This window comes from Giraffa tippelskirchi, chromosome 7 (assembly GCF_054371585.1).
Source record: "Giraffa tippelskirchi isolate mGirTip1 chromosome 7, T2T-mGirTip1v1.2.pri, whole genome shotgun sequence".
Lineage (NCBI taxonomy): Eukaryota > Metazoa > Chordata > Mammalia > Artiodactyla > Giraffidae > Giraffa > Giraffa tippelskirchi.
Window position 1 is genome coordinate 123,520,505 of NC_137281.1, and position 22,832 is coordinate 123,543,336.

The 22,832-nt window shown below is 35.7% G+C and overlaps 2 protein-coding genes across 4 annotated transcripts in view; one reads left to right on the top strand and one right to left on the bottom strand.

Annotated features, from left to right (window-relative positions):
* Positions 1 to 22,192, top strand: part of MYEF2 (myelin expression factor 2) — a 53,466-nt gene extending 31,274 nt beyond the window's left edge. For 2 of the 3 annotated variants that reach the window (XM_081508531.1, XM_081508533.1), the window contains one exon: positions 1,629 to 4,223. In XM_081508531.1, coding sequence (XP_081364657.1) covers positions 1,629 to 1,792 — 164 coding nt within the window. In that variant the 3' untranslated portion in view covers positions 1,793 to 4,223. Of the gene's footprint in view, positions 1 to 1,628; positions 4,224 to 22,065 lie in introns of those variants that run through there. The other variant, XM_081508532.1, reaches the window with a different exon arrangement.
* On the bottom strand, positions 1,768 to 22,732 carry SLC24A5 (solute carrier family 24 member 5). Its single transcript, XM_081508534.1, has 9 exons — positions 22,612 to 22,732; positions 21,507 to 21,686; positions 10,985 to 11,068; positions 10,794 to 10,897; positions 9,854 to 9,954; positions 7,747 to 8,030; positions 5,128 to 5,334; positions 3,169 to 3,270; positions 1,768 to 2,686 (listed from the first exon to the last, which is right to left on the bottom strand). The coding sequence occupies exons 1-9, from the start codon at positions 22,730 to 22,732 to the stop codon at positions 2,364 to 2,366; spliced, it is 1,506 nt and encodes a 501-aa protein (XP_081364660.1). The 3' UTR covers positions 1,768 to 2,363.
* Between the last annotated feature and the right edge of the window lie 100 nt (positions 22,733 to 22,832).

The window sequence follows — 22,832 nt, forward strand, 5'->3', positions numbered from 1 at the left end:
CAATTTAATTAGCATTAGGTAGATGAGTAACTATCAGTTTAAAAAAATAAATGCAGTAATGGCGCAAGGTGGTGATGGATGAATAAACAAAAGTAAAAAGTAGTCCAGGATGTTGTAGAAATCATTCAGATCAAACTTTAAACAGAAAAAAAAATCTTACTCATGCACTCAGATTAAAAATTCATCCCATCACATGGAAAAGGCTTATGCAATTTTTTGATAAGCCCTTTTCTTTTACCTTCCTCCCTTTTCCTTTTTTTTTCTCCCTTTATAGAACTAAATATTTCTGGCTCTTTGATTTTATTGCCAGACTAAAGTTAGCCCATAGTGATCTGGCAACTACATATTCAAAGGGAGGGAAACATGGTAAGTAGTTACACACCTCATTATCTAAATCTGTGTGAACTGGGTTATCATACATCCCTGTTTGCCTGGGAATAGTCTCAGTGTTTACATCTGTTATTTGTGTGTACTTATTACCATCTCTCCCTTTTACTCTCAAGTTTCTGGTTTGGATGATGGATTTTTATGGCCATATATTTTTATAAATGATATATGTTTATTTCAAATACCAGTCTGTATAGAGTTAGTTATGACATTAACTCTAAACAGAACCATTGTCTGGTTTTCTTCCTCCTTCTGAAAGTTCCTCTCTAAGGTCCTTCTTTGTACTCTTGTCATCATCAGTGTTTTCTACCTTTATTGATTTAGATCTATAGTATCTCTCCCATGCCTGTTTCCATAAATACTTGGTGCCGCTCTTACATGTAGAATTCAAATTAAGAAATTGAATAAACAACTTTGCACTATAGTTGAAAACAGAATTAGCGGAGCCCTTTGTGGACCTGGTAAAAATTAAATTCCTGGGTAGTTGTTACTGTTTTCAGGGATAAAACCATGATATGGAGGATAAAAGGGAAAGCAAAGAGATTAGGGGATTGAGTATAAAACAAGAAATTTTCAAAAAATAATTTTGTTTGAATTTGTGTTTGTTATTAGGCATGGTAACTAGGTATTTTTTTTGTGCTAGCTTACCTTATTTTGCTATAAAACTCACTTTAGAAATAAAGGTTTACATTAAAATTTTTCATTTTAATAAAATATTAAATCCTAAACAAATTGATTTTTATTTCAATTTTGTAAATTATAACCTTTATTTATTACTGTGTATGCAATGGCACCCCACTCCAGTACTCTTGCCTGGAAAATCCCATGGAAGGAGGAGCCTGGTGGGCTGCAGTCCATGGGGTCATGAAGAGTCGGACACAACTGAGTGACTTCTCTTTCACTTTTCACTTTCGTGCATTGGAGAAGGAAATGGCAACCCACTCCAGTGTTCTTGCCTGGAGAATCCCAGGGATGGGGGAGCCTGGTGGGCTGCCGTCTATGGGGTCGAACAGAGTCGCACACGACTGAAGCGACTTAGCAGCAGCAGCAGCATGAATTGCATTATATACAGAATATAAAATGATGAGAGTAATACTTATATGATGTGCTATTTTAAAATCATTAATGTTTTTAGCTAAGTTACTTGTTGTCACTTCATAGGCTATGAGAAATTTCAAACCTGTATACTGAAATGGAACCTGTTTAAACTGACAGATAATTCTATAATTTTTCTTTTATAGGTCATGTAATGTTTGCAGAAATAAAAATGGAGAATGGAAAGTCAAAAGGCTGTGGAACGGTCAGATTTGACTCCCCAGAATCAGCTGAAAAAGCCTGCAGAATAATGAATGGCATAAAAATCAGTGGCAGAGAAATTGACGTTCGCTTGGATCGTAATGCATAATTTGAAACCACGGTTGGAACATTCTTACATCTGTTTTGCTTAGTAAATGTCATTTTTTTAAGTAATACTGTCTGCTTACAAAAAGTTGTAAAAACGAACTTCTGAAACTCCCACCAGTTTTTAACAGTATAGTGTTAAGTATACTGTGATTTTTGTTAGTCTCAAGTTTGGGTTTTTAAGACCGCAAGTCTGGTCATTCAGTTTAAATGAATGGTTATACTATTTTTAATGAAATAAGCCATTTTCTTGTTATTTTCAGTTCTGCATAGTGGGATTTGTTAGTTAAAAGTGTCCCCAGCTTTTATCAACTTACTGTAAGGTAAAGCATAGATGGTTTTTTCCAAAACTTCTGTTTAATATATGTAATTGTCCTTGAAAAGAAAGGGCTCAGACAAATTAGGATATGATTTTGGTTGGCTTTAAATTACTTTTGTTGGTGATAAAAAATTACTGTAAGTAAGTTTTAGATTCTGAAGTTCAGAATATTTTTTATTTGAGTTAAATGAAGAAATGGAGTTTTTCTTCTCTGCCCTTCCCCATCATTCACATTTTCCACATAACACTGTTAACATTAATCGCCACAGCCCCTTATTTTATTGTTTCCAATAATTCCAAGTTCATATAGAACTGATAATGTTGTAAGCCCCAAGTATAGTAACAGACAGACTACTCCCAACTTTCTGTCTAGTTTCCAGCCATTGAGGTGAACTGCTAAGAAAAGGAAAACAATTGAAATGTTGAGAAAGATGGTTATATAAGTTAGTCCTCTACTGTTCACTTCTACAGGAGCAGATGCATTTATAAATGCAGTTTTAATAAACCATGGAACACCTAGGCATAGCATATCAAAGACATTGGATCCCACGATGTTAGACATAGCCATATCTCCTTTGCCTGCAAAAAGAAGCATGTTGTTAAAATGTGCATACCAATACTGTATTTTATTAATAAGCTTCATAAGAAAAAACACTGGATACTTTTTCTGTTTGTTTTGGAAAATTGTTGTATTAGAGCAAAAGTCTTACTGAATTTGTATTTTTAAATTTTAAGGGGTTAGTATTTAAAGTCTTAACATTTATTTATCTAATAATAATTATCCTTATTTATTAAACCATTTTTCAATAAGGAATGTAGATTACTTGTTGCTTTTCATTCTAACATGTTTAATTATGATTTAATACACATTTCAGATGAATATTATTTAGGGGATTAGATTTAGTGAAATTAATCTGCTATTAAATAGTAAATGCTTCCTCTTGAGTTCTTTTTTCTTCAAAGTATGTTACTGAGGAAATATTTTAAAGGTATCTTTGCTCAGTGTATTTCAGTCAGGCCTTTAAGAATGGGCATTGCAGCTTGAGGGACCCAGTTCTTACCTTTTCTTGCAACCAACACACTTGCAATCGTGTCTGGTATGCTTGTTCCTGCTGCTAATAAAGTAAGGCCCATTACTGTATCTGGAATTTCTAATGTTTCCCCTATAACAAACATAGATATTACATATTACAAATCTTATAGATTGACTAACTGTTCTCTGCAGATATTTCTTTCCTGAAAAAGAAAACAGGCATATTTAGATTTCAGAACCAATATGTACTTAGATTTTAGGTAGCAAAATATTTGAATAATATTGATGAATTGGTAACCAAGGTAGCACACATTTTTCATGACAGGTGGTGATGTTTAATACACAAAATTCTACCAAGGAATAATTTCCCTATCTGGTATGCTTATAGAAGTTTTGGATGTCCACTGTTATCAAGGCTGTTGCTTAAAATATGCCAATAAGATTGGTCATTTTCTCTTTTCCTTTTTGAAAACATTTCCTAAAGAGGTCAGATTTAAGCAAATTATTTATAGCTATTTTTAGGCTGTAAATGTGTTAACATGGTATGCATTTTTAAAGTTCTACTTTAGTGATATACCTTAGTTTAGGTGTTTCCTTTGAGAAATCATAAATCAGAAAAACAGAATAGGCTTCTATTTGAGTCTTTCTAACTTTGTGGTCCCGGTTTAATACTTCTATTAAATCTGATGGCAGTTCATCATTTTTCATTAATATATCCATTTTGGGAAACAGAAGTAGAATGTAACTGCTCTTAATATTGTAATTGAAAACTTGCTTTACAATTCTTTTTTTTTTTCTTAAAATGTTAATTAAAAAAAACTTCAAGTAGCATATTTATTGCATGCTTATATATTGCTATTGGAACTGTAATTGGTTGTTAATTTGTTACTGGTTTGCCAGAGTTCATATGTACATAAATAACACTAACAGTTATCATCCTGGGGACTGTTCTGTGATCTAGTACTTGATTTTCTTCTTTTCTTGCTTTCCTAACATCAAATGTGATCTGGCTGAGAACATTTATGGAGAGCTTTGATATGCAAGCTACTGGATTTTTCCATCTTAACTCATAAAAAAAAGAAATATTCTTAGAATAGCATAGTATTCTAAGTCACGTTAATTTGAGAAAAGTCAGAGGTCAGGAAACTTTTTTTTGAAAGGGTGAGATAGTAATTTTTTTTAGGTTTTGTAGGCTATACAATCTCTGTTGCAGTTATTCAGCTCTGCAGTGTGTGAAAGCATTCATGGATAATATATAAATGGATGGGCATGACTGTTCAGTAAAACTTAACTCGCAAAAACAGGAGACTCGGTGATTTGGGTACACAGGTGGTGGTTTGCTCACCTCTGATTAGTCCATTCAGGTTAACCTTTTTGGGAGAAATTCCTGATTTTTTTTTGTACATTGTTGATATTCAGTTTTTCCTTCTGAACTAGGAGTTCTTTGGGACTAGAGCTGCTTATGGCCAGGCAGTAATAGTTAAATCTTAATCATGAAAGTAGTAGAAACTAAAATGAAACTTTATTTTATACCCTTTTTATTCATTTTGTAGTACGTTTATATTGCCATATTAAAAAACAAAATGTAATCCAGTTAAACAGTGAATACCCATTGTTTTCTCAAAACACTGGCACCTTGCTATATGTTAAATTATGGAATGAGATTCAGTGTAAGACTATCTTGTGGACCCATGCAATGTGATTTAATTAATTTGATATCATTTATAACATGTTCCTTTGATTCGTACCCCTGGGCTGTGTAATAGTGACCATAAACCTGACATGTGGTATACACCTCACAAAACCTGAGTGAGCTTGTTGGTATATTAATATTTAATCTTTTTGTAAATAGCACTAATCTTTATTTTTAGTCTTTGCTGAAAAAGAAATTTTCTCTTTAACTAGACTATACTTAGTGAATATATGCTGTTTGTTCTTATATACAACTGATTATTTTTAAATTGTGCTCTTAAGATATTATACATACCAGTTATTGTGACCATCCAAACCAGGATATATGTAAATGCGGATATCCACAGTGCTGACATAAAAAATGTTATCACAAAATACTTTTTCCAAAACTTTCTTCTACAATCTGGTGTGGTTAGAAAAAGTAGTATAATAATAGGAAGGGATAGTACCCAAAAAATTCTTTTTAAGTCTGCTTCAGGCATGTTGAAAACACTTGGTGGATCTGTTAAGGAAAAATTAAACGATTTTGAGTTTTCTCAAATGGCCAATTAAGTTAGAAATGTCCATTTAAGAAGCTGTATTGAAATAAATTAGCTGTATCAGTTTTTAAGAGGCTATTTAAAACATTTGAATATCTCATTACCAATATTGCTGGCAAAAAGGAGCTAATTGAGACTTCAGGGCTGACTGTAAAATGTGATACTCAGCATTTCTTGATTTGGGGTCTTAAATCCATCAAAATGTTTAGGGTCATTCACTTAAGTGTGTTAGAAACATAATGTTTCTGAAGTATCAGTTCAACACCTCTTGATTTTCTACAATGTGGATGGTTTTTAGTAACTTTTGCTTATGGGATTAACCTGGTGTCTTCCCTTGGCAGCCCCAGTGGTCTCCACTTCCCAGTATTGATGATCCCTCTAGACGGCCCTGTGTATCACAAAATGTATACTTAGGGAGTAAAAGATAGCTATAGCATAATCTTTTTATTAAGTTGAATATTTCTGATTCTCATTATAGGTGATTTTACAGGCTTATTTCATCATTTTCTTTCATTAATTTACTAATCAAAATTCACCACAATTCTTAGAACCTTAAGAAAATTGGAAGTAGTATAGAATCTACAGTGTAACTTATAAAACTTGAGTATGTTTTTTAAATTCAATTTGTTCTATTAACTTGGTGGAAGAAGACAATAATAATATATTAGATAAAAAGGAGACTTCACTTTAGATTGTTTAAAATTTGTATGGCATTTATAAAATATTGGGTTGGCCAAAAAGCTTGGTCGGTTTTTTCCATACCATCTTATGGAAAAAATTGAACAAACTTTTTGGCCAGTCCAATGTCATGCCCATATATTAGGTCACATTACAACTAATACTAGTAAAATAACTCAATTTTTTTTTTTTTTTTTTTGCCACATTGCAGCAAATGGGCCAGAAAGTAACAGATATAATTTATTGTAATAAAAAATGTTTGGACTGTTTTTTTTAGTTTCTTGTTATAAAATTTAGCTTAGAAATGTGTACTTCTTGTACGTGAAAGACTAGAAACTATAATTTTTGTAAGAAGGGGAAAATTCATGTTTTAATTTTTTCAGGTAATAAATTACTAAGTTCCCTGTCTAATGTACTAAATAAAATGCAGAATCTGTTTCTTAAAACCACTTTATAAAAAAAAAATCCCTAAATTTGTATTTCTGGCTGTAGCTGAATTTGACTTCCTATATACTAACCATGTTAGTTGCTCAGTCATGTCCGACTCTTTGTGATCTCATGGACTGTAGCCCTGCCAGATTCCTCTGTCCATGGGATTCTCCAGGCAAGAATACTGCAGTGGATAGGTCATTCTTTTCCCCAGGGGATCTTGGAGGAGGAGGGCATGGAAACCCACTCCAGTATTTTTGCCTGGAGAATCCCATGAGCAGAGGAGTCTGGGAGGCTATAGTCCATCAGGTCTCAAAGAGTCAGACGTGACTGAAGCGACTTAACACACATACTATAAACATTTATTTACATGTTTTGCTACTGCTTCACATGTTTAAAATTCAACTGTCTCCTTCCTACTTTTTCTTCACACCAGCTCTTCTTCCTAAATTCCTAGTTTTTGTAAGTGGTATTCTCATTTTCTTACTTTGTCATCATCAAAAGCCTCAGAATTATCTCTGCTCCCATGTAGCCCTTCAGTTGCCTGGTCTTGGTGATGCTTCCTCTGCATTGTCTCACATCTGTTTTCTTGTGTTCCCACTGCCTTCACCTTTGTCTAAGCATTTATTAAACACATCAGTTTGTTTAGTAGCCATGTCTTTTATCTCATATTTCAGTTCTGATAAGTTCTCTGCAAACCTGCAAACGCTATTAATCTAGCATTTAAGACTCTGTCGTATTCCTTCCTATCCACCTTTCTTCTGCTTCCATTCTGCACATTCAGTCCTCCAATTATGTTAGTACTTGAGCAAGCCTTTTTCCCATGTTATTTCTTTATCAGTCCATGGAATGCTTTTTACTCTTAGCTCTGCATCATTTACTTATGACATGTGAAGTCTTATAAAACTTCAATAGCTATTAGCATAAATCAAGTTGTTAAAGTCTTACTATTCTACAAGGCTTAGTTTGTCTCTGTGATAATCTTTCTTATCTAACCATCCTCATCAAATTTTTTTTTTTTAACCATCTGTCCCATTTGGAAACTATTTTATGCTTTATTTCTTTCTCTTTACAGTATTTAAATGTTCATATTTTAGCTATTTTGGTTTTTTCTGTAATATTGGAAGCTTCTTTAAGGATAGGTCTTTCTCTTGATCATCTCTAAATTCCCATAGTATTTTTTAAATAGTATATAGTACTTGCTGAATTGAAATGAAACTAAGTTTTGCTAGTAATAGATTTAATAATGATCATGATGTGGTTATTACCTTCACAAACCTGACTAAGACCATGTAAACTTAAAGAAAGTTGGGAGTAGCCAGAATCTTCATGAAATATTCCACTGTCAGTTCTTGATTGCCTATGGATGAATGGTTGATCCTCATCTTCCCATCCCATCAGTGGCTGTTGTTCACTTCTGTCTTCTATTGCTTTGGCAAGACAGGTACAGCAAGGACTGCATTTCTTTATAATATATTGGTTAATTTCAATGTCAAAACACAGCACCACAACATATAATCCGTATATCAAAAGCAGTAAAGTTCCTTCATACCTATAAATTAGAGAAATTTGCATGGTTTTCAATTTAAAGTGAAAGTTATTTTAGAGTTAGTAGTTTTGGGGCAGTATCTGCTTAATTTTCTAATGAAGCAATAGAACAGAAATATTCTAGATACATTATGATTTTGTAGATGTGTCCAGATTTGATTACAACATTATTAAAGACTTACTGATGAAAGTTCAACACTGTCCTTTTTGTATTTCAAAAACAAGGATTGTAAACTCATTCTTAATTTGTAGAATCCTTCCAAATAGCAGGCATAGAAATTTCTTTGAAAATGTGTGTTAGTCGCTTAGTCGTGTCCGAATCTTTGCGACCCAGTGGAGTGTAGCTTACCAGGCTCCTCTGCCCATGGAATTCTCCAGGCAAGAATACTGGAGTGGGTTGCCATTCCCTTCTCCAAGGAATCTTCCTAACCCAGGGATCAAACCTGAGTCTCCCACACTACAGGCAGATTCTTTACCCTCTGAGCCACCTGGGAAGCCCTATTTGAAAATAATAGTAATTACAAATTTTCAAAATGAAAGTGAAACTAATGAATAGTGATGGGGCTTCTCCACCTCAGTTCATTGAAAGAAGATAATAATTGTAAGAATATAGTATCCCTTCATTTCAATTGTTCTGGTATAGGAATTCTGTGCTAAATCAGAATATGTTAGACTTTGGTTGAAGCTTTTCAATTTGCTATACTGAGATTTTTTTGATGATTTTAATGTAAATGAGTTTGGCTTGCACCGTTTTCCTACACTCTGGTTTGCTAGTTAGAGAATTTTGATTATCTAATACCGTCACATTTGAACCTTGGATGTACCTTTTATTTTATAGCTAGTGAATCACTGCTACAGCTTGAAAGCACAGAGTTCTTGATTTCCCTAATGAAGGGAGCACTAGCTTGGATACTCCCACAGTCATTGTCCCCTTGCAGACAACTACTAAGTCCCAGAAGCACTTCTGTTGTAACCAACAGTCTTTCCTTGGGAGACAGACTAGATTTCAGGAAGATTCACTTTGAAAATTTACTCCCTGCTAGGTCTGAAGTTTCTTGATAGCAGGTATTAGAGCAGCACTGCCAAACTAATATTCCAGAGGGGTGCCATTGCCCTCCACCATCAGGCAATGTACAGTCTGTGTGTCTGTATTTTACATTTATTCATCTGTTAAGACTCATGGCATAGTGATCAACACCTAACAAATACCTGGGAAGTGGTAGTTGAAAAAGTGACTGTCTGTTTCCATTTTCTCAGAACGACAAGGCATGGGGAGATTATAAATAAAACAAATAGTTTTTAGTCTTGAAACCTAAAACATTTTTAACTTTTAGAGAAAGAGGGCTATAGTTCTCTTACTAAATGAACATCAGGGAAAAAGTTGGAGGAATTTAAAGGGACTTTGTTTATTTCTTTGTCATCTCTCTAGTTGTGTGATCATGGCCACTTCTAACTGAGGAAAGGTAAACAACCCAATAGATGAAAAAGCCACCTGTTGAGGCTTTAACAGACAACACAAGTTGGGAAACTTTCTGAGAAGGTAGTCAGTAGGGAGAAAGAAGGATAGTAACATCTACTGGTTAGACAAAAAGGAAGACTGATTTGACTGCAAAATTGCAAAGGGAGAACAACCCAGCCAGCAATTGTGATGAAGAGGTTAGCTCAGAGATCTACGGGAAAAATGTATGGAAGTATAGATAATTGAGAAGTGAAAGAAATAACATTTCTGAAAAAGAAGTTACTAAACCAGAATTTTATAAAAATACTCTCTGTAATTGTTTTACAACAGTTGTTTTACAACAAAGAGTAATGATTGTTCAAGCTTACCAGTAAACTTGGTTGTCAAATATTATGGCAAGAAGTGCTGCTACACTGATAGCATATGCCGCACAGTCTCTGAATAGGGGCCAACATGATAGTGTTGAAACCTGTAAAAATAATTAATGTTTCCATTACACTATTACTCCTTCAAGTACTTGCTTAGTGTAATACTAAAATTATTTGTATATTTGTAGTTAAACATTGTTATCTTTTGCATATTGCTTTTAGAGAAAGGAATTTTAACAAAAATTGTGTTTCTAAACCTAGTCTGATTTTCATAAATTTGACCAAGAGGTATTTGTGGGTTAACTTAAAATTGAATACATGTTGTTTTTCTACTGATTAATAAACTTAATTGAACACATTCCTAGTGCCTTGTTTGTTCCAGACTATAAACAGTTCTTTTTTTCTTTGTCTTTTTTAATAAATTTATTTTTTAATTGAAGGATATTTGCTTTATAGAATTTTGTTCTTTTCTGTCAAACTCTGTCAAATTCTGTTGTTTTTTGTTGTTTCTGTGGATGAACCTAGAGCCTATTACACAGAATGAAGTAAGCCAGAAAGAGATAAATATATACTAATGCATATATGCAGAATCTAGAAAAATGATACTGAAGAATTTATTTGCAGGGCAGCAATGGAGAAACAGACATAGAGAATAGACTTATGGACATGGGTAGAGGGGAGGAGAGCGTGAGGTGTATGGAGAAAATAACATGGAAACATATTACCATATGTAAAATAGATAGCTGATGGGAATTTGCTGTATGTCTCAGGAAACTCAAACGGGCTCTGTATCAACCTAGAGGGGTGGGATTGGGAGGGAGTTTCAAAAGGGAGGGGATATATGTATACCTATGGCTGATTCATGTTGCGTTTTGACAGTAAGCAGTTCTTATAATTTGTCAAGACAATATATTTTGTTGAATAAAGTTTTCTTACATACCACATTAGATAGTAAGCCACAGGCTGCACAGATACCAAGGAGGTTATAGATCGCAGATCCAAGAATGGTGCTAATGCCAATATCGCCCTTTGTGATAAATACGCCTGTGAGCCAGATAGTTAAGTTAGTGTTGACTTGGAGAAGATCAAATTGCACCAATTAAGCAAAAAAATATAAGGAGCAGTATTTACCTAGGAAAGCAGTAACTAATTCTGGAGCTGAACTACCGGCTGCCATAAAAGTTGCACCTGCAACATCCTGGGACAGTCCAAAGGCTGAAGACAAATGAAATTATATTATGCCTGGCATGTTCTCATAACTAAATAGATATCAAAGCTACATTTTCATAGAAAGTCATTGATACTAACTTCAACTGGAAAACAGCCAATAGAGGCAGCCTTCTAGGCATTATTTACCCTATATCAGAAAGATAAAATTAGAACAAAAATTCAGGTTTCCAAGCCATTGATAACAATCCTTTGTCAATGCTTATTGTTTAGTGTATTATTGATTTTTGACAGTCTTCCCAGACCCTCAAACTCGGGTGTGCTTGGTTGAGTCCCTGTCACCAGTAGTCAGTATTTCCTTATTCTTACCTGTGGGACCATTACCTGTTGCTCACTCTCCAGTCCACCTCAAGTTCTACTTCTCTACTGAGATATCTGCATTTGACTACTGATTTCTTTTTTTGTTGGTGGCGTAGCAGGTTGAATTTTATAAAAATAGCTACAATATTTCTGCCCACATGGTTTTGCAGAAACTGTCCATTCCCTGTATTATGAGCCTAGATGAGCTGTTGTGACCGCTGAAAGTATGGCAGAACCATATGCCTGAAGCTAGGACATAAAAGGTGAAAAAGCTTTCTAATGGCTCTCTCTCTAGGGACATTTGCTTCAGAGCCCTAAGCTATCACATAAAAACCCTGGCTGCCATATAGGAAAGACCTTGTGAAGAGCACACAGAGATGCCTGAGGAACCCCTGCTGATCCCTGGGTTGGGAAGATCCCTTGGAGAAGGGAATGGCTACCCACTGGAGTAGTCTGGCCTGGAGAATTCCATGGACTGTATAGTCCATGGGGTCACAAAGAGTTGGACATGACTGAGTGACTTTCACTTTCACTTTTGGAAAGACATCTGCAGTGTCGCTTGCTGGTTATACCAGCCACAGTCATCTTTTTTATCCCCATGAGGCTATCTGGTCTCAGAGGTCCAACCAGCTCTAGTTAGATCTGTTTTGCTCCCTGTTAAGCCTCCATTGGGAAAAATCCTCTCAGGATAGTTGGAGTTACCAAATCCAAGTTCTCTATCCTATTTGCCTTTGGTCATGTTGCTCAGTGAACACTACTTGTGGTGACTAATGAAGGGACAGAAGTAATAGTTTATGTAAATTACATTTCATAAAATTTCTTTAACTAGTTAGAGTGATTTTGCATATATATATAGTATTTATACTCTTACTACAACTCTGATACACAGTAGGTCCAGTTGGTCATAAAACTTAGAAAAGATGAAGCATATTGTTCTATTCTTAAAATTTTTATCTATGAATTAAATAATATCTTATATTCATGGCATAAAATTCACTTTCATATACATAATTTAATCATCTCAGCTATTCTCAGAAATGAGTGTTAGTTGCTCAGTCATGTCCTACTCTTTGTGGCCCCAGGGACTGTAGCCTGCCAGGCTTCTCTGTCCATGAAATTCTCCAGGCAAGAATACTGGAGTGGGCAGCCATTCCCTTCTCCAGGGGATCTTCTCGACTCAGGGCCCAAACCCAGCTCTCCTGCATTGCAGGTGGATTCTTTACCATCTGAGCCACCAGGGAAGTTCTTAGATATGAGTTGTGGTATTTCCATTTCACGTATAAAAAACAGATATCCAGAAGGTTAACTTAAAGTTACATGGAAAGTAAGGGTCTTAAATGTGAGGAGTTTGGGCATAAACCCCAAGTCTATTGATTCTAAATGTGAAACATGAAAGTGAAAGTCACTCAGTTGTGTCCCACTCTTTGCGACCCATGGACTATACAGTCCATGGAATTCTCCAGGCCAGGATACTGGAGTGGGTAGCCCTTCCCTTCACCAGGGGATCTTCCCAACCCAGGGATGGAACCCAGGTCTCCCGCATTGCAGGCAGATTCTTTACCGACTGAGCTATACCTAAGTACAGTGCTATTTCTGTTTCACCACAGAAACTCAGTATCAGAAAGGGACTGAGGCAATTGTAAGATGAGAGGTGGTTGAGTCATTTTCTTCCCTTCCTCATGGCACTGGTACATAACTTACCCCATTGTATTCTGTTCTAGGGGGAAAAATAGCTAGTGGGAGTTAGTAATAATTCAGAAGTTTTCTAGCATATTCCAGAGAATTATAAATTTAGTGATATTACCATGAATTCTTGAATGAAATCAGGGTTAACTAGTACATGGAGGAAATTGAAAAAAGAACAAAATATCTTAAACTGTCCAAACTTGGGGCAGCTGAAGAGTGATTGGCTGATCTTTGTCTAATGCTGGCTGAAGAATGCTTCATTAGAAAAATTCAATCTGGAGAGAGAAAAAGTGATCCATCTGGCTGTTGCAAGTTAAGAAAATAAGTGACCCTTCTGAACACTTTCTCTCTCAAAAGGCAGTAACAATAAAGCTTGTTGCTATTCACTGGGCTCTATTCGAGTTGTGAAAAGAAGAGCTCTCTACAGATGGTTGTATAAAACTTCAAAGATATTTTAATAAGTTATATCTTAAGGTTCTAAGAATATTTTGTAGAATGGTTTATACCTTTGAACTTTAGAATCGACTGGCTTTGTCTTCACTGACCTTTGGGTAGCATTTCTCTCTGTTATAGTTTATTATTAAAGATAAATTGTTCTGTCCTCCCCCCAGAGCTATTACTTTTTTCCCTCTCTATTACTCTAAAGGACTAATCATATTTCCTTGAGGATATAGTAGAAATGTTCAAGGTGAGTTTTCTTTATAGGTTTAGATAATACATTGGTTATGTAAAGTGCAACTTTATGATAATGAACTGATTACTAAAACTCAACAGGCTTTTTCTTAAGTGTGTTCTCTTCTCTGATACCATGCTGCAAAGTTTGTAACCATCTTTCCAAATCTTTTTCTGGAAATATAATATAGAAAAAGAGTTTTAAACTAAAGTAGAAACCTGGCTTCTGGCCCTGCCAGTACCTTAATGTGAGAATTTAGATAAGTCATTCAGACAAGGCTTGTATTTTGCCATCTGTAAGAGGGTTGGAATATACAAGTCTTTAAGGTATCTTCTAATTTTATCAATTTAAAAAAAGTATAAAATATGAATTCTATGCCTTACACCTCTGGACAGCCTCTTATTGTTAGATAAATTCCTTTTATAATTAAAAACCCCTATGTTAACTGAAAATTTAGAAGATAGAGGAGAAAACAGATGGGAGGGAGCATCATTTATACTTTTACCATTGTATTTTAACCACTGCTACCTTTTTTTAAATATATTTTCAGTTCTTTTCACATGTACATTTAACAGAGTTACAAGAGTAGGCTATAAGCAATTTGGTGTCTTCTGGCACAATTTTATAAAGTCCTCAGTGATAGCAAATTTTTATGCTTTGTGAATGGATTTGAGTTTTGGAAGCAATTAAAAGTCATTCAGACCCAATTCTAGTGACTATGGTGGGTAGTCATGCTGAGTAATTTTACTTAGGGTTCAAAATGAAGTGTGACAGCAAACCAGTGTTTTTTATGATTTGCAAAATTGGTTCTGACATTAATTTCAAATATATTTCTAGAAATATTTTGAGTAAAGTCACCATCACTGGAATAAATGCCTATCCTCTCCATACACAATTGCATGTATATGCTCTGTGATGCTTCTAGTAGTAAATAAAAACATTCTGAATACTTTATAGTTATCATCTCATATCTTGTCTGAGCTATAACGGAACAAATTCTGAAGCCCTGTATAATGCTTTGAAAAGCCCAATTCCACTGAAAAAGGACTTCCCCATGCCCTAATCTAACAGCTATAATATTAATTTCCACTTGCTGTAAGTCTATCATATAAAGCCATATGCAAGACTTTTTGTTTCCAAACCTCACAATTACCTGAGTTTTGTCTCCATAACTTGCTCAAGGTCACATAGGTAGTAGTTGCAGAGATGGGATGGGCACTTAGATCTTTTTGAGTTGGAAAAGCTGCTCTTTCTGTTATCCATGTAGGTAAGTGAAGAGATTTAATACATAGCTTTATTATTATTATTATTATTATTATTGCCTGTCTCTGCAGTAGCATTTTGGTAATATCCAGACCACTTGACACTTATTTGTCTCTGTTTACCTAAGGTAGACTTAGATGCAATCCAAGGTAACCACAATATATTTATTTATATTTTAAATTCAAATTAGTTTAGATCAGAAGAAAAAGAAAAGCAAAGAGGATGAAAATGCTCTTAAGAGGAGAATGAGTGCCTGTGTGGCTGGGAGGAAGCACTCTTCTTAGATTCTTTGTTCTTGGGGAAGGCTTTGCCTCTGTAAATTTCATAAGGATTAAGAATCAAACAATCCCCTGAAACTATCGGCTATCCAAATGCCATACTCACAGAATTATTTGACTCCCTTTCAATTTTATCAATTTAGAATCAATTCTACCTGGAATTAAAACTTGTATTTCTTTCTTATTGTCTGTTTCAGAAACATAAAATAGAACATGGACAAATATTAGTTCAAAGCAGAATGAATAAAAAGAATTTTTAATAAAAAAGTAAATATTTTATTTAAGTATGTGTCCCAAAACCTTATTAAGATCATTTTCACTTAAGACATGTTATACTTCAAAGGATCAACATGGTGGAGGGATTAGAGTATCAACTGAATAGCATATTAGTGTAACATTTAAGATGAAAAGTTTCACAACTAGCTCATTGCAGACTTTAGGTAGTATCAAGTGACCAACCAATCACTGGGGGTTCTCAGTTTTCTGTGTAGTTAGCCTAAGAAAAGTTAAAGAAAGGTACTCTAAACAGTGATTAAATAACTCTAGGAGATCTCCATTACATATTAAAATGATATGTAAAGGATTTGTTTTGGCTTTAAAGAAAGGTACTCTAAACAGTGATTAAATAACTCTAGGAGATCTCCATTACATATTAAAATGATATGTAAAGGATTTGTTTTGGCTTTCTGCTGAACTTTTGTGTTTCTAAAAATGAACTGCTTATAAAGATGAGAGGTAATCATCCTACTATGGGCTGTAAGTTAATATAGTTTCTATTATATACAAATGTGTTCAAAGAATCATTTTTAGCCTCTTTTCCTTTAGCATTTAAATGGATAAAAGAGAAGATAGGATTAAAGGAAGGTGGTATAGCAAACAGCATTTTCTCATATTGGATCTACTTGGTTAAGATGACAACAAAATGTCTCAGAGTTTGTGTGTGCTTGCTTTCCTAGTGTTGAGGTGCGAAGGAGAGGTTGTATGACTTTAATGATCATGAGTAAAGCAAGAAAGAGAAAGATCCTTACTGGAAGCCTCAAGTGACAGTGGTTCTAGAGGTAATTGGCAGACCAATGTATATAGAACCAATATAGCTACAGACAGAGAAAGCAGTCATGTGTCTAAGCTGGGCCTGACCAGAGTATCAGCCAGAGGCTCTGCCCTCCACCACCTCCAACGTATCCCCTGCATGGAGACTGCAGTCCCAGCCACTTCTAGAGTTCACCATGCTGAAGCCCCTTGTGCTAATAACCAAATGAACCACTGTCAGTGACTGGAAGAGTGGATCACGGGACGATGGGGCTGGGGTGGGCCAGGAGTCGGCCAATTCAACCATTGTATCCTAGACTGGGACTCAGGCATGTACTCCACAGAATGTCACTGCATCAAACATGATAGTTTGGCTTCACAGTACAGTACTATAATTTCATGTACATTGTAAACAAAATGCTTAGTTCTTGTATTAAGTATTGTGGGTAACCATTTATAACATTAATTTACGACCCCTAGTAGGTTGCTGAAATTCTTAACTGATGTTTTAAAGTGACTCAGTAGATTCTCATTATTTTGTAGTATACTTCCTCTGTAGTTACAATGACTATTTGATGTATTTTTTAATCAAAATTTTCGGTGCCCTTGGGTGGAAAATACCTTTTAAAACTATTTAAATAGAACGGTTCTTCTGAAACAACCATATTATGACAGCTAATCTCAAATAAGGATATGTAAAATTATATAGCAATTGAAAACATTCTTGGGTTTTAACATTAAAGAGACCAGGGCTCTCCTGTGTACTGGCTGTGTGTGTGTGTATGTGTGTGTGTGTGTGTGTGTGTGTGTGTGTGTGTTTTCAGTCATGTCCAACTCTCTGTGACACCATGAACTGCAACCCACCAGGCTTCTCTGTCTATAGAATTTTCGAGGCAGGAATACTGGAATGGGTTGTCATTTCCTCCTCCAAGGGATCTTCCTGACTCAGGGATTAAACCTGCATCTCTTGTGTCTCTTGCATTGGCAGGCAGATTCTTTACCACTGTGCCACCTGGGAAGCCCTGTGTAGTCTTGAGAAATTATATATTCTTTCAGCCCCAGTTTTTTCATTAGTAAAACCAATCTAAATAGTCACTACTTTGTAGGGTTTTTTGAAGAACTAAAACCTTATATATTTAATTTAGAACCATGCTTGGTCTTCTATAATTGTTTATGAAAAATAAATACAATAAATACATAAATAGTTAATAACATTCCAGTACAATGTATAATGCTCAGTAAATTGTTTTGAGGATTATATTAATACTTATTAGTTAGGTGGGACTGTTATAACTCATGCTCATCAAAGAACTATGGGGAAATGTAAAGCATTTACAGACTTTCTGAAGCTAGTTTCTGTGGATGTTAACAAATTCCAGAGAAGCTGTTTTTTATTGCTGATGTCCTAATTTGGAGAAGACCATGCTAAGACCTTGAAAAGAGAAATGACACAATTAATTTATAGGCATTTAAAAATGAATCAAGCTAGCACTATTTCTATATCATTTTGTTGCCAGTATTTTCAATACTCAAGACAGGGATCAATTCTTAGCAGCTGAAGATTTGGCAGTGGCATAGGCATCCATCAATCACACATCCATAATAGCTACTGCGTTATATTTCAGAGCAAAAGGCAATTCACTTGAGAAATGCATGTTTGCTGATAATGTTCCAAGGTAATTCCACAAGTGGTATGGTGGAAGTCATTATTATAGATGTTTCATGAAGTTACTTAATGAAGATTATTTTGAAGTATCAATCTAAATTTTAATACAGTAGTTTCTTCTTCAAGACTAGAAAAGTTATTTATTTATTTACCACTCCCAAGACAGGTTTTTATTAAAAAAAAATTCTTGATGGATTTATTTTTCAGTCAAGAAAGCAAAAAAATAAAAAGGGGGGGATTTATTATTTTCCAGAAAAAGAAAGATTCTAAGTAGAGAGATAGTACCTTGAATTTTAAATTTCTTAGTTTAATATACTGCAGATGATGATTGCAGCCATGAAATTAAAAGATGCTTACTCCTTAGAAGGAAAGTTATGACCAATCTAGACAGCATATTGAAAAGCAGAGACATTGCTTTGTCAACAAATGTCTGTCTAGTCAAGGCTATGGTTTTTCCAGTAGTCATGTATGGATGTGAAAGTTGGACTATAAAGAAAGCTGAGTGCCAAAGAATTGATGCTTTTGAACTGTGGTGTTGGAGAAGACTCTTGAGAGTCCCTTGGACTGCAAGGAGATCCATCCAGTCCATCCTAAAGGAGATCAGGCCTGGGAGTTCGTTGGAAGGACTGATGCTGAAGCTGAAACTCCAATATTTTGGCCACCTAATGCGAGGAGCTGACTCATTTGAAAAGACCCTGTTGCTGGGAAAGATTGAGGGCAGGAGGAGAAGGGGACGACAGAGGATGAGATGGTTGGATGGCATCACCGTCTCAATGGACATGGGTTTGGGTGTACTCAGGGAGTTGGTGATGGACAGGGAGGCCTGGTGTGCTGCGGTTCATGGGGTCGCAGAGAGTCGGACATAACTGAGCGACTGAACTGAACTGAACTGAATATGATTTAGTTTTTCTAATGAAAAGTGTGGTATTGGCATAAACATGAATAGATCTTTAAAGTAGAGTGTAGAGTTGAGGGTCAACTTTTGGTAAAAATAGCAATGTATCCTGTAACAAAACAAATTCTTAGTGGAAAAAATAAAAATATTCAACATAAATAAATAAATGTTAAGAAAAGAAAAAACTATCAGTAGAAGAGAAGATGAAATTTTTTCTGACCTAGGGATAAAAGGTATTTCTAGTTATAAAACCAAAAGAAGAATCATAAAGGAAAATATTTATAAATTTACCGATGTACACTTCAATGCAATGAACACACAAAATACAAAAACAAACAAACCATAAAAAGCATATGATATGAAAATTATGTTAGAAATTTATATTAGAAAAAATCTTGGAAATCAATAAGTAAAAGACAAATACTCCCCTAATTAGAACATGGGCAAAAAAACCCACAAGAACAAAACCACAAATTTCAGTACCTATATAAAATGTGTAACTTCACAAATAATAAGACACTGCAAATTTGATAAAATAACCTTCTATTTTAAAGCAATTAACAAAGACATTTAAAATGATATTCTTCATGGTTTTCTGGAATGGAAGCCACCACACATTGTGGAGGTTTTTGTTAGCACATCTTTTGTAAAATGTTTTTGGCAATGTATAAGATAAAGCTTAAAATATGCATAGCTCTGTGTCTTTTCAGGAAATGGTCAGCTAAGTTTGCAAAGATTTGATACAAGTATGAGCATTATGTAGGACAAAAAATTTAAAAATCAAATGTCAAATAAAGCTAATAATTTAAAAAATTGTGATAAATTTCTACCGAGTGCTCATTCTGTATAAAAACCAGTGTTAGGTGCTGAAATCATTTACAGAAGCAGGAAGTATTGTGCTACCATTAAAAATCATGTTTTTGAAGGATATTTAATAATATGGGGAAATGTACACAATAAAATAGTATCTTAGGAAAAAGAAACAGTCTCAGACTGTATGTGTAGCAAGATCTAAAATACTAAAAGGAAATATACCAAATGACAACTGTGGGGATCTCTGGGTGATAGTAATGTATGAAAGTTTATGCTTTTTCTTCTATTTTTCTTGCATTTCATCAATCTAAGTAAAAATATTATGTTAATTTCTACTAAAGAAATGTCCATGTCAAATATAATATCAAAGTAAAACTGTATGTATAAATTAAATAATAATTATAATAAACTTACACTGACCTGTTCTATAAATATTTTGAATTAGAGAAATAAGTGTTGAGTGACTCCACTGTTGCCAGATCCTATTTTAAGTCCTAAGGATATTGCTATACTGCATTGCTGCTGCTGCTGCTGCTAAGTCACTTCAGTCGTGTCCGACTCTGTGCGACCCCATAGACGGCAGCCCACTAGGCTCCTCTGTTCCTGGGATTCTCCATGCAAGAATACTGGATTGGGTTGCCATTTCCTTCACCAATGCATGAAAGTGAAAATGAAGTCGCTCAGTCATGCTAGACTCTTAGCGACCCCATGGACTGCAGCCTACCAGGCTCCTCTGTCCATGGGATTTTCCAGGCAAGAGTACTGGAGTGGCTTGCCATTGCCTTCTCCGGCTATACTGCACTAACAAGAGAGAAAAGAGAGAAAATGACTTGCATTTCAGGAGGGGTGGGGGGATGGGGCCATGGGAAAAGGGGAAAAAGGAGAGTTTACATTCGTGCTCTTTCCCTCTGTGAAGAAATGATAGCAGTGTGTGTGTGTGGCGGTGGGAAGGGGGCCTGCTATTTCTGTGCAATCCTGAGAGTATGCAGTGAGAAATCTAATCCTGAACTTCAACCTTCTCTGAAGTGAGCATGCTCAACCAGTTAAACTAATTAAACAGGAGATAGAGCCTGGAAATGCTGGCACTTTTGCTTAGTTACCACAATACATCACTGGTATCCTGATTTTAGGGACCAGCGCACCCATGTAAGGACTATGCTCAGAATGCTGGGTGATACACATGACTGAAGAGACAGAACTAAAGGGCTTGGCAGATCTTATTTCCAGAAACCAATAACTGAGCTTAATTTCTAATTACCTAATCCCTGAGGTCACTTTACATAAGATGCAGGACTTATTTATACATTTGTTGGTTCATAAACATGAATTAGTTTCCTTTCGCTCCTGATAGGAGACTGGGAAAGGAAGAGGTAGGAGGCAAAGGCACTTGTTTATCATCTACTACTTCTAAAAAAGTTATAGAGATTTCAGAGTAAAAAATAAAAAAAAAAATTGAAATATTTGATGGCAAGTATTAAGAGCCCAGTGTATTAAGAGTATACACCAAGTGTATGTGTATAAAACTCGAACAGTTTACTAACAAATAGCTAGGCAATACAGCAGACAAACTGGCAGTTTTTAGAGGTAGTCGGTATAATGATAGTTGCTTTATACCCATTAAAGATGCCCTGCTGCACATGAGCTACCAAGAAAAACCACAGTCAGGCCAGTTCCTCATGGTACAGGACCCCACAACACAGACATTAGTGCCCTGCAGCCAGGCAAGATGGACAGGATTGTTACTGAGCTTCTCCAAACACAGGTATATATGTGTGTGGCATCACTATTCTGGGAAGTTATAGCAGAGATTTCCAGCTACTTACATTCACTGATGATTTCCAAGGAGGGTAGGAAGTACTCATCGCAGACAATCGACACAGCCATGAACATGTAAAGGATAATTAGGAAGTAGATTATGATGCCTCCATCTGCGCGTTCTTGTTTCGTGAAAAACCCTTCAGGAAACTCCGATGATGGGGACATAACACACTGGGTGCTATTTCCTGGTAAGGAAAAGGAGGTGAAAATCTGAAGGATATTGGAATCACACATATCAAGCCCACAAAGAGAAATTCCTTAAGAAATGTAAGTGTGGGGTTTCTGGGTGGAATTTTAAGAACTCCGGTGAAAATGTATAAATCTCTTTTGACTATGATATAATTATAGATCCTTAAAAATATTAGTATTTGGGACCCAAAAGAGGTGTTTTAATAAAATAAAATAAAGATAATGGGTGAATTTAAAAGAAATAATGAAATCAATTTTCCTTGTCTGCTTCAACTCTAAAAGGGAATTCTGAACCCCTTTTCCTCCTCAATTAGAAATTATATATCTGAAGATAAAGATTTCTAATATCCATGCAATCTCATTTTCCCGTTTCAGAGCCCAAGTTGTCCACAAGTCTCAAGGCCCACCGAGAATCATTCATTGTTGCAGAGAGAATTCCTAGGATGAAAGATTCCTTTTTCCATGATGAAGTCTCCAGCAATAAAATCTGAAAACTCTCCTATTTCATGATGTCTGTGGGTTATTTCAGAGCCATTTTCAAGAACCTACCTGAAGGACTGAAAGTGTTTGATATCCTACCAAACTCTAAAATAATCTAAATGCTCAGTAGTGTCCGACTCTTAGTGACTGCATGGACTATAGCCCGCCAGGCTCTTCTGTCCAAGGAATTTTCCAGGCAAGAATATTGGAACAGGTTGACATTTCCTACTCCAGGGGATCTTCCCAACCCAGGGATCAAATCAAATTCGCATCTCTGGATTCTTTGCCACTGCATCACCTGGGAAGCCCAACCAAAGCTAAAAATCAGAGCAAATACAGCAGCAAGCATAAGCAAAATTGAGTCAAGTAAGAATTCCCCTCTCTTTGTTTATTTGTATGTGGCGGCAGCAGCAGGGGTGGGTGATCCCAGTGTCCACCTACCTGTAGCCCTTGGGAGACGTTGGGCCAGAGAGGCCCCTGGGGGAGCCAAGTGTGCAGTAGTCCAGAGGAGGCCGAGGAGCAGGGCCCGTCTTGCCCACCGTGGGCCCCCTTTGGTCTGCATTCCAGTAGCAATCTTTCTGCAGCGTGCAGCCTTGGGAAGGGAGGAAAGGAGGATTAAGCTGGATCATGTGAGGAGTCTCCTTCCTGCCCCATGCCCTGCC

What these genes read in the sequence shown, in the direction of transcription:
- SLC24A5 (XM_081508534.1), bottom strand. Translation starts at nt 22,732, where the DNA reads ATGCAGACCAAAGGGGGCCCACGGTGGGCAAGACGGGCCCTGCTCCTC. An exon ending in ATTAGTTACTGCTTTCCTAG is followed by an intron (nt 10,898 to 10,984) that starts GTAAATACTGCT and finishes TCTGGCTCACAG; the next exon opens with GCGTATTTATCACAAAGGGC. An exon ending in TTGGATGGTCACAATAACTG is followed by an intron (nt 3,271 to 5,127) that starts GTATGTATAATA and finishes TGTTTGTTATAG; the next exon opens with GGGAAACATTAGAAATTCCA.